Consider the following 15,588-nt stretch of genomic DNA (forward strand, 5'->3'; position numbering starts at 1 on the left):
CACACTTCAGTCTTGTACTGAAGGCAGAACTTCTCTGGTAGCTTTAATGTAAACATTCTGGCAAGCCTTAACCAAGAACGACATTGCAAACCAAGAAGTACAGCCACGCCATTAAGTGATCCCACAACGACATACTTCATAATGCAACATACAACACAAAGAAGTCATCTCCAAAGCCATTTTCTCCCTTGGTTTCTGTTACTGGTCAGCATATGATCATGTTTTAAAAGAATTTCATACTAACGGCTGTGAACTTGAACTGCCCTCTGCATCATGAGCCCTGCACAGCTTCAGGGAAACCAACCCGAATCCACACGTTCCATTTGCCAACTGGTGTCTCTGAGTGCACTCAGCCTACTTAGCACTGCCTTCCTTCTCCAGTATTTGCTGCCTACTTGTGATCTTCAGAGAGGAAGGCCAACGACATTTCACTTCTGCTTCCCTGGCAAGCGGTTCTCTGCTTCCACTGTTCTACTTCTAACAATAAACAACATGAAAAATAATGCAAGTAAAGCTGAAGAATCACTAACAGGCTGAAAACAGGATGGCTCTTTAAAGCCACTGGAACAGCTCTGAACATTTAGCATTTTTAAGGGCTGCTTTTAAGCTTTTCCTCCTTTATCTCAGTACATTAAACCCACGCACAAGATTGTGTTCTTTACTCATTATGAAAGGCAAGCACTGTCACCAAACATCTCCTTTTGGGTAATAAAGTCATGCTGCCCATCCAAAGATTCCCCCTCACCCTTCTTTAAAATACTTAGGGTTCAACTGCCCAGAAATATTTGGCAAAGCATAGGAAAGAACCCGTGGCTTTGCAAGAACTAAGTGACAACATAGGATTTCAATCTAAAAAATTACAGATCTATATCCTTCTATGAAGAACGAAATTGAGATTCCATTCAAAGGCAGCCTGCATTTAACAACATTTTCTTACTCTTATTCTGAGGATTCAAACCAATGTATGTAAGCAGAGCCAAACAAGAACTGCTACAAATGCATGTTGTTGAGTTTGGGTGGGCAGTACTGGGGAAGCAGCAGGACCAGCCCTCAGGGCTCACCTCTAAGCGTGCCTGCATGCAGAACGAGCACGTGGAATTCCTTGGAGTTCTGCTCTGCTCCTCACTAAGTCACAAAGAAGCAAATGAGCTTTTCTAAAGCAAACCTGGATCTCCAATATGGCAATCGGTGAAAATCAACTGCAGTATCAGTTTGGTCATTATAGTTGTTATTTTGAAGTCCCGTGTCTAAATCAGCTGTTTAAGATAAATACAGTGCTAGTATTGTTTTCTTCAGAGAAATAGTCCTGACAAAACCACAATTTGTCAAACATTCACTCTCCCAACATCAGTGCTGAAAGCACTCATTTCCAGATATCTCTACTGTACGCAAAGTTGAGAAGTCAGTTCTGGCAGCACTGCTCTGCTGCACATGTGCTGGTCAGCCTATCTTCCCAGCTAGGAAGCAGCAGCCGTGCCTGCCACACCGCACACCAGTGCTTTCCTTACTGCTAGTAGGGCTGACAAGAACAAGAGGCTCCACTTTCTGTTTCAAAGCATTCTTTTTCTTTCCCTTTCAGAGGGTGGGGCAGCAGTGGGAAAAGAGATGGGAAGACACCCAAACCACCATTTCACAGCATCAAAGCCCCACTTCTAGGCTGCAGGAGGGAAACTGGTGTGTTATGTGAGATGCAAAGAACGGAACCAAGTCCTGGAAAGTGCTGAGAACCCCTTTGCACACTTAGGAATTTTTCAAGCCAGACTTCCCGATTCAAATCGAGGTCTTCGAGTGAAGAATAACCTGCAATCAAAACCCAAGTATACAAAAGAATGCTAACAAAACTGTCCTAGAATTCACCTCACACTGGAGATCAGTGCCAGTTGATGCCAGATCAGCATCAATGCCACAGAGGCCTGTGCCTCACATCTTTGTATACTGCAGAACATTTCATCCACATGCTTTCATGAAAAGCCACAAGTCCTGTCCCACTGACAAATGAACCTCCTGACAGGTAACTCCACTCATAATTAGAGACGGCAACTGTGTCATCCTACTGTCCTTACTGCTTCAGGACTGGCATTTCATTCAAGCAATTCCTGCATACAGCTTCATAGTCCCAGAGCCTGTCCTCGATACCGTGCAGTGATTTCATGTATACCTACACTCCTACCTGCACAAAGCGAGGAGTTAAAGTCTACCCAGGTTTCTCCATCAAGGATTCTTCCTTGGAAGAGTAGGACTCACCCCCACTGCAGTGGTTTTCCGCTTCTGTGCATACTGAGAAGCTTAGGGCATCAGTTATCAGCATGTTAGGGCAGCTGGCAGGGAAGATGGCTCTGCACTGCTGAGATGATTGCCAGATGTGATGTTTCCAGGAAACCTCTGGTTGGTAAAGAGAATCACAGAATATCAGGAATTGTAAAGAACCTTGAAAGATCTTTGAGTCCAATCCACCTGCCGGAGCAGGAACACCTCAATCAGGTCACACAGGAACATGTCCAGAATGCCTCCAGAGGAGACCCCACAACCTGATTAAATTAAACTTTAAACAAGGCAGACACCAACCCCCTGCAGCAAGATATTTAATGGGCAACAACTTTGAGAGATAAGAAATAACTTCATGGACTGATTAAGACATTGTAGAGCACAGAATCTGCGTTTGTGGCTTTATGACTCTACAAAGGGAATTCTTCAGGCAAAGCATGGAGAAAGTTTACTGTCCTTAATTTATAATAAAAGGACAACAGATTCCCACGACTTAAGGCTTCCAGAGCTCCTTTCATTGAAAGACAAAAGACAGCATGCAGCTATGTACAGAACTCAACCATGACTATTTCCTAACATTCACTTGCTTATTACCTAAAGGAGTGCATCCCAGAGAAAACTAAGATTTTCCCCCTTTATTCATCAAATTAAAAAGTAAGCATGATGCATTTCTCTCTGTGACCACAGCAGTGACACTCAGACGAGCAGCTCAGGCTGAGGAAAAGGGCCCTGCAGATGCTGCTGTCTGACACTGGTAATGCATACATGGAAAAAGAGACTTCTGTTCTTGCAAACATAAGAGTAACACTGATGAGTGTGTGGACATTCTGCAACGCAAGGGCCATTCCCAAGAAACCAGGTCCTCTGGTAGAGGGAATCCCAATTCCGTGCCACATAACCAAGCTTTTACCCAACACAGTGCACAGTTGCCTGTGCTGCACGTGGAAAACACAGAGGTAGTTTGAGGCCTTTTGTGATTGCCTTTCAAAATCCCTTCTCTTGGCAGACCACACTTTTCTTCCCCCTCTGCAAGGATTTCATCTAGACAGAAATAGAAGATCGCTTACTTCAGTTTTAGGTTTAGATGAGGAAGCTATCGGAAAAAGCTTGCTGTGAGTCACAATGTGAAAGTTGTCCCTGGTCCCAAAAGGGATATTGAGGCTGCTGTTACTGGGAAAGAAGAAAATAAAGTTTAAAAACAAGAAAGAAGAAAAACAAAGAAAAGTCTTTATAGAATTAACTACAAAGTCCGCCTCAGAGGGCCGCAGGCTTGTAAAGCTCTTTATCCCACTCCTCATTTCCCAGCCCAAAAATACATAGGATAGAGGGAAAGAGATGAAAAAGTGATTGCATACCTTCTTGGAAGCATCTGAGAAGCCTGCTGTGCTTGGTCCTTAGCTGGTACAGAATATCCACCAGAGGAGGACAAGCAGGGCAGTATTCACCCCACCGCCCCGCAGCAAAGCCCCTTGCCCCAGCAGTGCAGCTCAGGACGGCTCGGGGCTGCCCAGACCCTGCAGCTCAGAGCAGCCCCACAGCTCAGGCAGTCCTGGCTCCTGGCAGCAGGGCCCTACAGCCCAGCGCACACCAGAGCACAGGCCTGGCAGCTGCAGAGCTTCCCAATGCTGCACCTGGGCCGGCCTTCAAAAAACTGGCAGCCTGGTCTACCACCAAGCCTGCGCAACACACAGGACCTGCGTCACAGGACCGCAGACGCAGGTGTAAAGATGGAAGAGTCCGTACTGCCACTAAGCTGACCTGCTTGCACAGGAAGCCAGGCTCCAACGCAGGACACATGCAGTGCCTCTCAAGTTCTATTTCTGCTTTCTGAACAATTGAAGAGAACCTGAACTTTCCTGAAACACGCATTGGTTAAAGCAAGGTAACATCCCACGACTGTCAAAAGAAACTGCTTTCTCCTGGGCCCCACCTGGATGCCTGGCACCCCAATGGCACAGCTTTGCACAGCCCCCAGGGCTGCCAAAGCAGCCGAGCCCCAGGGCTTCCACCCACTGCTCACAGCCCACCGGGCGCCTTCCAGCCTAAGCAGAGGGGAGCCGCTGACCCTGGGGACAACAGAGTCACATCCATCACACAGGCAGCAGGAACAGAGCAAAGGGCCATGCAGCTGCTCTTCCACACACCACAAGGTCACTCAGCACCCATGCAGACAGAAAGCCCTGCTGCAGGGCTGTTCACTCAGATTGCATGAATCAGAGCAGGGCTAAAGCCTGCAACCCCTGGCACTCACCACTTCTCCCTCAGCTGCAGGCTGGAGCAAAAATGCAAGGCAATTTTGTTAAGGTCTCTGAAGATGTCACCGTACTTCACTGAGAAAGACTCAGTGACCTTCAGGGACTGTTAGCTCAGGTCAGCACGCCCTGGATGTGTGCAGGATGGGCGCAGCGAAGCAGCAGAACTGCACAACTTCTGCAAGGATAGAAGGAGAGCCTGCCAGGGCAATGTGTATTCGAGGGGGCCCTGGGTGCACTGTAAGACAGAGATTAAGTCATCTGCTGAACGTTTGTTAACACTGCTGTACACCAGCTACAAATTTTACTTTAATATAAACAGCAATATTTTTCCACCTTCCTAATAAAAGATTATACTAGCTTCTTGTTTACCAAACATTTCAATGGATTTTGTGCTTGGTTTCAATGCCTCTCAGTAAATGTATGAGAAGAACAGGAAGGGAGGAAAGCAAACAGGCAGACAGGTGATTAAGGTTAAAGAAAAAAAAAAAAAAGACAAAACAAGATAAAACTGCAGAAAGCAGAAAAAATGGCCACAAAGCAGAGATTTATCACCTGTCCCAAGAATACATCTGTGGGTCTCAGAGCATGCCCAGAGCAAACGTGACGCAACCCTGTGAACTCCAGCACAGAACACTCCCACTAACAAAAACAGAAGCCATCGGGGCAGCCAGCCTTACAGAAGAGGTCACGGCCAGGCCTGGGAACTGCTTAAGAAAAGAAAACACCCGCCCTAAACTTCAGCTCACTGCTTTGCTAAATGCACAAATGTGTCTCTTTTGAACCCAGCTCAAAGCTGATCTCTGTGGAAGGACGCCCGAGTGCACTAAAATAGCGCTGCCCAGCTGCAGCACTGACATTTGGAGCACAGCAGGCAGAGCAGCAAGGCACGGGCAGCAGCTCCGAAGCGCGCACTGACAGCCGAGGAGGAGCCCAAGGACCTCACTGCTGGGAGGAACACACCAATGAGCGCGGCAGGGCAGCGCAGGAGGCTTCGCTGCGAGCAGTAAGTAACGACCTGCCGTCATTAATGCTGTACTTAAGGAGCTTTATGTTATGAGCCGATTGCAAAGGCTGTTTTCTGTACTTCTATTTAACTGCTGAAAAATATCCCCAGGTGGAAGATGCTTTTGTGACAGATTTCTGTACTTGATCAATACTCCTCAACTTTTTTGTTAAACTTCCAAACAAATATTACTTCTTTTTTTTTTTAATTGCCAATGGAAAATCATCCAGGTATAATACAAACCAGAAATAAATCAATCCCTTAAAACACAAAGGAGCTGTACATAAATACAAGAGATGGAGGCAGTCCCTGCCAGTGCAGGGCACGGCACCAAGCGGCGCTGCTGTGTGTGGGGAGGGACTGCGGGGCACCACCAAAGGAAGCAGCCACGTATCTCCTCAGCAACTGCTTCTATTTTTATTGAGCTGGTGTCTTTGGCCGTAGTAATAAAGCAATACGTGTGAAATCTGAGGAAAACATCTCTGCACCTGGTGAAATCCAAAGAGATCAGCAGCCCGTGGCAGGGGGGTTGAAACTAGATGATCATTATGGTCCTTTTCAACCCAGGCCATTCTGTGATTCTGTCGTGATCCCGGAGCTTCTTGTGGAGCAGAATCATTAAGGCAAACCAGGCTGCTCACACACCAAGCAAAGCTGCAATGGGAAGTTTTAGAACCAGCACTCCTTTGCTAAACTACTCTATTGGTCCTTAAACCAACACACTGAGCCGTGCTGCTAAGCACACCAGCCTCTATCACCAGGCAGTAATGCAGGTGCTGATCTTTCAGTGCTAAAAGGTTGAAGAGACAAAAGCAGAATGAGAATTTCAACTTCTTGTTAGGAAAATGAGGCTGTCAGGTTTCACACAGCACAGCATAGCACAGGGACCCTCAGACAAGAAGAAACGAAGCAGTTCCCGGTTCACCCTCGAGGTGTCCTTGCTCTGGAACCAAAGGAGCTCACGCTGCCCTCCAGAAGGCTTGCTATTGTAACGGCAAAGCAAACGAGCTTATCTACAACTGCTCCTCACACCCACTGGCTCTCCTCACAGGCTTCGTCCTTCAGAACACCAGAAATTAATCACAAACGCCAAGAAAGCATCGCACACAATCCAACTGCCTGTACCAGTTTTGGTCAGGAGAATCTGTTAGTGCTGTATGCACCACTTCCCATGCACAGCAAAGGGCTGCAGGCAGACACAGCGCATCCCGGCAGCGCTGCCCATGGCAGGGCAGATCCCTGCGGTGCCCGCACTGCTGTAAGTGATGCTGGGCAGGACAGCGGCAGCAGGGCGGCGGCGCAGGGCCTGGTGTGAGATGCTCACGGGAGGCAGCACCCAGAGCAGACAGGTCCAGGCCTTGGCACATCATCTTAAAAGAACCCCAAAGGGCTTTCTGAGCTGGAGGTGGTCCAGGTCCAGCATTTGGTTTCATTCATCCCATGTTTGGGAAGTAAAGAGCTCGTAAAAAAAATTGAACACCATGAAAAACACCTCCACCAATGACTGACTCTTACCTCCTCACTAGAATATTCCAAATCTTGCTTTTTTGGACCAGAAGGGAGAAGCAGAGCTACAATGAAGAGTTGGATGCCTGCTCTTCCCACACCAGCCTGCAGAGGTCCCAAAAGTGAGGAAGGCACTCAAACCCTCTGAAAGCCACTGCCATGCTCAGGGGAGCCCCTTTCTTTGAGCCAGGTCCGAGAATACCACACAGGCTGCTATCTCTATTAGTTGCCTACTACCTTTTGCTACAGGAGCACCACTGAAGTTTCTCTGCCACCCTGTGCCAAGCGTTGCACTGAGCACATGGCCAGGCTCTGCCTCCAGGGCTGCACACAGACCCTGCTGCAGAGCACACCTCCATCAGGGCTCTTCTATCAGCCCTGTCTCAAAACATCAGAGATAAGCTTAGCATGTTCCTCCTCATTGCTAAATGGCATTTAGCAGTTCAGAAAAGAGTTCTGGAGAAAATGACCACCACCAATCATTTCTGACCCAGAGCTGCATTGCGTATCTATCAAACAGCAGCATTCATTTCCATAAATAGCTGAAAATGTCCACTTAATACAGCAGAATACATTCAAGACAACAAAAACCCACTCCAGTACGAGTGAGGGCCTATCAGAGAGAGCTGGGTGCCCGACCAGGCGAGAAAAAGCGCAGGTAACTTTTATCAGGAACACCGTGCAAGGAGCAGCGTGATGCGAGCAGCAGAGCGGCAAGCCTCGAGCTGTATGCATACAGTGATGGTCCAGGACAAACACAGCTGCTCCCACCACGGCTCCGTTCCTGAGCAATGCTGAGGGCCTGCTGACAGACTAGAGGTGGTGCGCTGCCCTCTGCACAGAGCAGCACTGTGATGACAGCTCTAACCGCCGTGCTTCCCTGCCTAGCAGATCGCTCCACTGGGGGACAGGCCCTGTGCTAACGATGCAAGGCTCTCGAGACCCTTAGCACCTTCATTAAAGCACCGCAGCAGTCCAATCAGAAAGGTAAGGGCATGCCACAGGTATGGAAAGGTTTAGTGTCTGTCTTGGACTTCGGCGTCCTTCTCAGGCACAGAGAGCTGATAAATCTGCTGCCATCAGAAGTGATATCTTCCGTGTCTAGAGTTTCCTCCATGCTGCTAGAGACAATACGCAAAGTTATAACGGCCACATCTCTGAGCACTGACCACATATTCCTGAAATAATCCTTTGTAGTATGATATGTTAGCATGAGAACTGCTTTGCAGACTTCCCAAGCCATTTAATACCTGCTGCTGCCAGGCCCAAGCACCAAACCTCCCACATACGTTATTTAGCAAACCCAGCAGGCGAGGAACAACTCTCAAGCACACAACATGAGGAGAGAAGGTCCTGCTCAGACGGCCTTGCAGGACGGCCAGGACACACACACACAGCAGACAGCAGTGGGAAGAGAACAGCTTTCAGACAGTAGGTTACCACTCTAAATAAGAATGCCATTTGTTGGTGGTGCTCTCCCCCCCACTGAGGATACCCGGGAGAAGCAGAGATCCTCCTCCTTCTAGCAGTATCACCCCAAACCTTACCTCTTATTAACCCACAATCCAAGCACACCCACTCACCTGGTGGCTCTATTCTAACAGCCACTCACTACGCCAACTTCAGCCTTGAAAAATTCAGCCAAACAGAAACAAGTGCCTTAAGGACTCGAGAAAAGCCTGAAGATAGGAGGGCAGGCCTGCTTGTGGGAGGACAACAGGCAGAGACGAACTGCAGCTCTGGGCACATTACAGACTCATCATTCCACTTATCAAAGCAAGTTCCAAAACAGCCACAAAGTTTGTCAGCCTTTATAACGTCCTCCAGAGAGGCAAAGAAAACAATATACCAAGGGAAACTTTTACCTACGTGAAATAAAGTTTCCATTTCCAGTTACTGCTAGGTTGAATTGGGGTTCTATCTGCTACACAGCAGCACCAGCTATCGGCTCTGAACTGCAGCAGTAAGGAAATTATTCATCTTCCAGCAAACAGGATGTTTCTCTCCCCTTACTCTGCAGCACACGTTTTCCAGTTGCCCAGGTTTTCATGTGCCCACAAAGCAGCAATATATACTTCTATCTGTTCAGGCTTCCCTACAGAGGGAATTTACCCTGACAAACCTGCCAAAGAAAAGCAGACAGCAGATGTGATTTCTTGGAGCCTCTCTGGGGATCCTCTAAAATTTAAGCCTGAATGACTCGGGAGGGCGCTGTACTTCTAATTCATGCTAATATAGACACTCTCCTGTACGTTGTGTTACTAAAAGCTTAAAGCAAACTGTGCTAGCCGCACAGAAGGCTCTCCCTCGAGAGAGAATCAGAAAATACTGGCATCTATTAGTTATTCCCAGGCTTAACTAACAGAAGCATTTACAGTGACCATATACAAAACACTTTTACAAGGAACTTTGTATCAGTCATGTGTTTCCACATAAATCAGCACTAAAATACATGCGAGTTGTTCAGGGTTAATGAGGTGCACTTACAGTTACTGAACACTGTGGCTTCCCAGCATGTAGGCTCACACACACTGAAAATCACAGGACAGGATTTGAGCAAAATAGATGGACCCAAATCTAGAAGAAACGAAGAAGCCCAAACCAGCAGTATGCCCCTGAATACCATCAACGCTGAGATGGCACCACCTGGAAAGCATTCACTGTGCTGGAACTTACTGTGCTGGAAACAATAACGTGGTTTCTGAGAAGCACACCAAGCTTACTTTGAAATAAGATTAGAAATCCTACGCTAATTAATAGAAAGCACAGTACTGTTTTATCTTACTGAGATAATATTTCTTCTGCTTCTAGGAACAAAGACATTGTAAGATGTTCAACTCCAGCACAAACTCCTCGGGAAGCAGCTGCAGTAACAGCACAGTAATAACGAAGACAGTCATTCCCCTGATCTACTGCCTGATTTTCGTGGTAGGACTGCTGCTGAACGGCGTGGCAGCATGGATCTTCCTGTGCATCTCCAGCGAGAAGAGTTTCGTCGTCTATCTCAAAAACATCGTTGTTGCAGATCTCCTAATGAGTTTGACATTTCCTTTCAAAATTCTTGCCGATTCGGAAATCGCACCTCCACAGCTCAACACATTTGTGTGCAGATACTCTGCTGTTGTTTTTTATGCAAACATGTACATCGGAATAACATTTTTTGGCCTCATAGGTTTTGACAGGTACTACAAAATCGTGAAGCCTTTATTCGCCTCCTTTGTTCACACGGTTCACTACAGTAAGGTTATCTCCGTCATCATATGGCTATTGATTATGTTTATAACGCTTCCAAATATGATTTTAACTAACGAAATCCCTAAAGCAAATTATTCCAGAAAATGCATCGGTCTTAAAAGCGAGCTTGGCAAGCAGTGGCACAAGGTGTCAAGTTATATTTGTACAGGGATTTTCTGGATTGTTTTCCTCCTACTCATCATTTTTTACACTTCAATCTCAAAAAAAATATACAGCTCCTACAAAAAATTCAGACGGAACTCGGACTTCGCTAAGAGAAAAACCAGCCGTAATATATTCACCATCATGTTCGTGTTTGTGCTCTGCTTCGCGCCGTACCACTTCTGCCGAATCCCGTACACCCTGAGCCAGACCAGCTCACGCTTCGACTGCCGCTCACAGAGAGCTCTGTTCCACGCCAAGGAGTTCACTCTGCTATTATCTGCTGCCAACGTGTGCCTCGATCCCATTATTTATTTTTTCCTCTGCCAACCTTTTAGAGAAAGGCTGTACCAAAAACTGCACCTCAAGCTGAAAACGTCAGGTGAGGCTGAAATTACCAAATCGAGGAGATCAAACACGCTTCAGGAAAGCGTGAACATCCTGTAAGGTCAGGTCTGTGGAATAACGCAGTCTTGAAAGTTACCCCAAAACGCAAACACTGACACTGCAGAAAGAAACTGAACAGATGATGACCAGCAATAAACCAAAAAATGTTTCAAGCACAAAATACCAAGCAGTGTTCCTCTATATAGAAAGTCTATTGCGTGCTGTCAGTGTACTTACTATGTGGTATTTCAGCTGACGCTGTGTGCAGTGTGACCTATCTGGATCTCAGAAAACAGTAACTGGAACAAAACATTCTGGAGTGCCAGGCCACAGTTCTGAAAGAATTATCCAATATCCCAGCCACGAACTGCCCTCATTTCTCATGAAGCCAGGCAGGACACATCTGAGGAGCAGCAGGGCAGCCCAAAGGGGAACAACAGATCATCCCAGCTCAACCAGAGCAGACCCCTTGAAGCAACACGATAAGCTCAGCTGGGCCTCCCTGGCTCAGCCTCTGCCCTTGAGAGCTCTCTGTGCATTCACCAACTCAGACAGCAAAGCCTTTAATGAAGTGCTCAAATGCTTTAATGAACTGCCAAAGAAAAGGCAGCTCTGTGTGTGTGTGTTTGTGTATGCGTCTGCATATATATATATATAGGCAGTTGTGTATGTATATATATATATATATGTATATATGAGGAGTGATAAAATCCTCAAAGATTTGCATAAAGCCTAAAAACAAAACAAACAAAAAAAACCTAGGTGAAACTTATAAAAATATTTTTACTTTCTTAAGCAAAGTGTTCTACAAGTTTAGAGAATTAAACAACATGACTGTTCGTCATCCTAAGGCATCAAGAAGGCAGAGAACTTCTAAGATGCAATGTTCAATATATGAAAATGTTTAAAGAGGGATCCTTCCACACGCTGGTAAGCACCGGGCCGTTGTATGGGGCTGCTGAATCACAGCCTGAACCTCTGATTGATCACCTGAGGTAAGCAGTGAGTCAGCCAAGGAGCACAGCTGAAGGCAACTCACCTGTGCTGCAGGAAGGGGTGGAGCCTGGCTGCACCTCTCCTAGAGCCATTGAAGAGCTGACTGCCAGTGGGGAAGGATCTCTCTGGAGATCTGCTCCACTGGAGTCCATCTCGCAAGCCCAGGACAGGGTGAGTGACTTTCTCTCATTACTCCAATATAAATTACATTAGCCAAGCTCCCGGATATACATACACCATCTGTGTATCCATTGATTATACAGCCGTATTGTTCAGGGCTTTCTGACAAAACGTGGCGTACACCAAACTCACACACGCCCTCTCTGCTGCTGCAGGAAGTAAGAACAGTCCGGGAGCTGTGTAGGAACTGGGAGGTCATACATTGAAATCCAGAAGGAATGCTCTGATAATTTTCCTATGCTTTTTTGGCACTATGGTAAAACACTTAACTATGTACAGAAGTAACAGCTGAAACACCAACCTTCCACATGCAACTGTAATCTTCTTTTAGTGATATTTTTCAGTGCAGCCTTTTTTTGTGTTTTTTTTTCCAATCATCATAAAGGGAAACTGTACCAATGCATTCAGTATTCACAAAAGCTTTCCAGAAATGACTATGGAAGCTCTCATTTTGCATAACAAAGAAGTTACAGGAACAGAAATAACATCTATTACCTTTCTGCCACTGTATGTTACTTTAATCCAAACAGGTAATGTCTCAGGGTGAATACTTTGTTTAAATACACTGTCTTTGTAAGTTTTCCAAGGCTGTGGGCAACTTCTCTTGGTCTGACATCACTGATCTACAGTAACAGTATTCCACCACCGCCCTCGACCAGGAGCTCCCTGACTCACATCAAAGCTTTGCAGGCTCTTCCTTTCAAGCAAGAGAAACAATTTGCAAGGGAAGAGAATCTTTTGATTTGTAGGTGACTTCTTGTAATTGATGGCAAAAACATTTGATTCCTTATACGAGATGGATTTTATTTGCCTACATAAACCTAAGTAATTGCGTATGTCAAAATACAGTGGCACACAGTGATGAAACTCATGTCTGCAATTCACATTTGTACAACTTTTTATTATTACTTTGCAAGCTTTAGGAAAAAAAAAACAAAACCCTATTGTCTCTGTATCCTACCAGTTTACTGACACTAAAATGACAAAAATCTACATATAGCACCTCAGATGAAAGCATGCTGATGCCATACATAGTTTCCAGAGCAACACTAATTCCAAGCTTCTGATGAGTTTCAATTAAAAAAAATAAAAAACAAAAAACAAAACAACTCCCTCCAGTAACTTCACTACTCAGAAAACATTTTGAGACCACTGACCCTACAGCAATCCGGTACTCAGGGAGCCACAGGTCTCAAGTAACTCCAATATCCAGCCAAGCTTCTGCTCCACGTTGCCAACCTTGCTCTGCTGTATAAACCAAGACTGTTAAGTTAGATCTGTGACACCTTTCCCAGCACACCACGTCTCAGATAACCCTGGCAAGCAATTCAGACACTCAAGTCCTGTAGTCCCACTAGGAACCAGCTCTTGCCTTGCCCATTTACTTCCCTAAAGTTGTTGCAGTGAAATTTATGGGTAACCAAGGCTAAATCAGGTTCCCATTTGAGGGGTTATGCTTAGCAAATGGAAATCCTTCCTCCAAGCACTATTTTAGGAGAAAAAGTTCATTACGCAACCTTCTCAACATACAAAAATCCTGCTTGTGCTGAAACCAGCAATGTGGCTTGTAGAGGTTAACTGTGCAAGAAGCCATCTCTAAAAATGATCGATCTCTATTGCAAACAACAAGAACATCTCACCAAAGAGGAGTCCGATGCCACTCATTAGTACACAGCAGACCTTGTAGTCACAGCCAGCAGATGTAGCAAGGGCTGCACGTTATAGCAGCCAGCTGCAAGCCATGGCACAGCAGGGCAGGCCTACTGTTCCTGACAGAAGGCTCCGAGGGGCCCAGGGAGCTGCTGGCTGTTCCACTGCCTGCACGGTGTGCCTGCACTCTGCCAGCTGAGCTCTGCCACCATGCCCAGGCCCTGCTGGAGCTCACACCACATCACAGCCAACAGCATGGGACGCCTCCGAAGGGCCAGGGATGCACACACTGCTGGGCACATCTCCTCTCCGTGTGTGTGTAAATAGAAATGCCAGCAACTCTCTTCTTCATCACAAATAGCTATTTCTGCACAGATCTCGTAACAACCCTTCTGCCAAGTACACTTGCATTTTTCACTTACCATGCAGGCCTATTATAGTGGGATACAACTTTTTAATCTGTTAATGAAAGCCACAAAAATCTTTAAAAGCACACGGTGGATTCGCTTGTTTGAACGTGTTTGGGCACAGTGACGGGGTACAGGATGGGCCAGACACAGCGCAGATCACTGCCCAAGGATGCGGCCCAGCGCTCACCTCATGGCCGTGCACAGGAAGAGAGGGGAAATCCCTCGGGACCGATTTGCATCACCTGCTCATCACTGTGCCTCGGAACGGCTCCGACTGCTTCTCTGAGTTGAAAAGCTGAAAGAAAACTGACTGTTTGAGAGGGTTTTCTGCCTATCATCACGTAAATGACAGAAAATCACAACAAAACCAGTGCTTCCCCTGTATTGTGCCTGGCTGTAAGTTCTGCAGTCAGCAACATCTGTCTGACATACATCTGCATGCACACAAAGCTCGCTGAAGACATCAGAAGAGAGGTGAACCCAAACCCTCAGCAGCACAGAGCGAGGCCTGGCCCAGCCTCACAAGCATGGAATACCAACACAGGTCCCGCTGGACCCTCCCTTGAGGAGAGCACTGTGAACGAGCCCCGAGACAGCCCGTGGAGGGGCAGAAAGCACAGGCAGCACCTCCCCAGGAGCCAGCCCACAGATGGGCCAAAGGCATCACTCAGCGCAGTGCCCACAGACCCTCAGAGCCAGGAATAGGCTGAGGGCTGTCACAGGGCACGATGCGTGCAGACCCTCAGCCATGCCTCACCACACAGCACTGCCCTCACACTGTGCCACCGCCACGGAGCCCCACAGCTCCAGAGCACACCAGTCTGCTCCCACCCTCCTCAGCTCACAGCCCTTCCCTCCCTCCAGCCTCTCTCCATCCCAGTCTGCGCAACGGAGCTGGCCTGTGTGGGAGATGCACAGAAAAACAGACCGAATTCTGCATTTCAAGTTGAAAAGTAAAAAGTAAGTGGTACCGTGCAGCTTAGCCTTGCATGATGAGCGCAACAGCAAAACATCAGCCCACATCTGCTCCAGGCTGACCAAAGGAGCACTCCAGATTAAGAAACTTTGCAAACATCTCAACAAATATGGTCTGAACTTTCAGCCTATGACTAAATCTAAAACCAGACATTCTTAACTTGGTTTTTCACATGGCTCTGGTGCACAATATGTAAATTCCTGAGGATTCTCAACTACCAGGGCATTAACAAGACAGGCTTCAGTGCCAGTATTTTAGTAGCGCCTGGCAAACCTCTAAAGGTTTTAACTCCTAACAGAAGTACCCCCCCAGGTCACATGGTGCTCCCCCAGCTGTCCCCACTGGGCTCCCCATCCCCGTGCTGTGCTCAGCATCTGCGCAAGGTGCATCCCCTGCCTGCACTGTAGGAAGGGAACAACCACAGCACCAGTGGGCAGCTCCACGGGCGCTCACATCCTGCTGTCACCTCCTAGGTAACTTTCATGTGCCTATGTGCCTTGGTTGCTTGAATGCTGGTTTTAATTGCGTCAGCCAGAGCATTTAAAAACCACAGACACGTTAAAA

General features: G+C 46.9%; 2 protein-coding genes across 3 annotated transcripts in view; one reads left to right on the forward strand and one right to left on the reverse strand.

The window, feature by feature from the left end:
• Positions 1-15,588, reverse strand: part of MED12L (mediator complex subunit 12L) — a 107,545-nt gene that overhangs the window by 58,757 nt on the left and 33,200 nt on the right. The window lies entirely within an intron of this gene.
• On the forward strand, positions 5,047-11,834 carry P2RY14 (purinergic receptor P2Y14). Of its 2 annotated transcripts, XM_010717056.3 has the most exons (3): positions 5,047-5,523; positions 7,921-8,016; positions 9,841-11,834. In XM_010717056.3, the coding sequence occupies exon 3, from the start codon at positions 9,859-9,861 to the stop codon at positions 10,870-10,872; it is 1,014 nt and encodes a 337-aa protein (XP_010715358.1). In that variant the 5' UTR covers positions 5,047-5,523; positions 7,921-8,016; positions 9,841-9,858; the 3' UTR covers positions 10,873-11,834. The 2 variants fall into 2 exon arrangements, with proteins under 2 accessions (XP_010715358.1, XP_010715357.1); XM_010717055.3 differs by lacking the exon at positions 7,921-8,016 and having other exon boundaries at positions 5,049-5,523.

The sequence above is a fragment of the Meleagris gallopavo genome, chromosome 11, assembly GCF_000146605.3.
Source record: "Meleagris gallopavo isolate NT-WF06-2002-E0010 breed Aviagen turkey brand Nicholas breeding stock chromosome 11, Turkey_5.1, whole genome shotgun sequence".
NCBI lineage: Eukaryota > Metazoa > Chordata > Aves > Galliformes > Phasianidae > Meleagris > Meleagris gallopavo.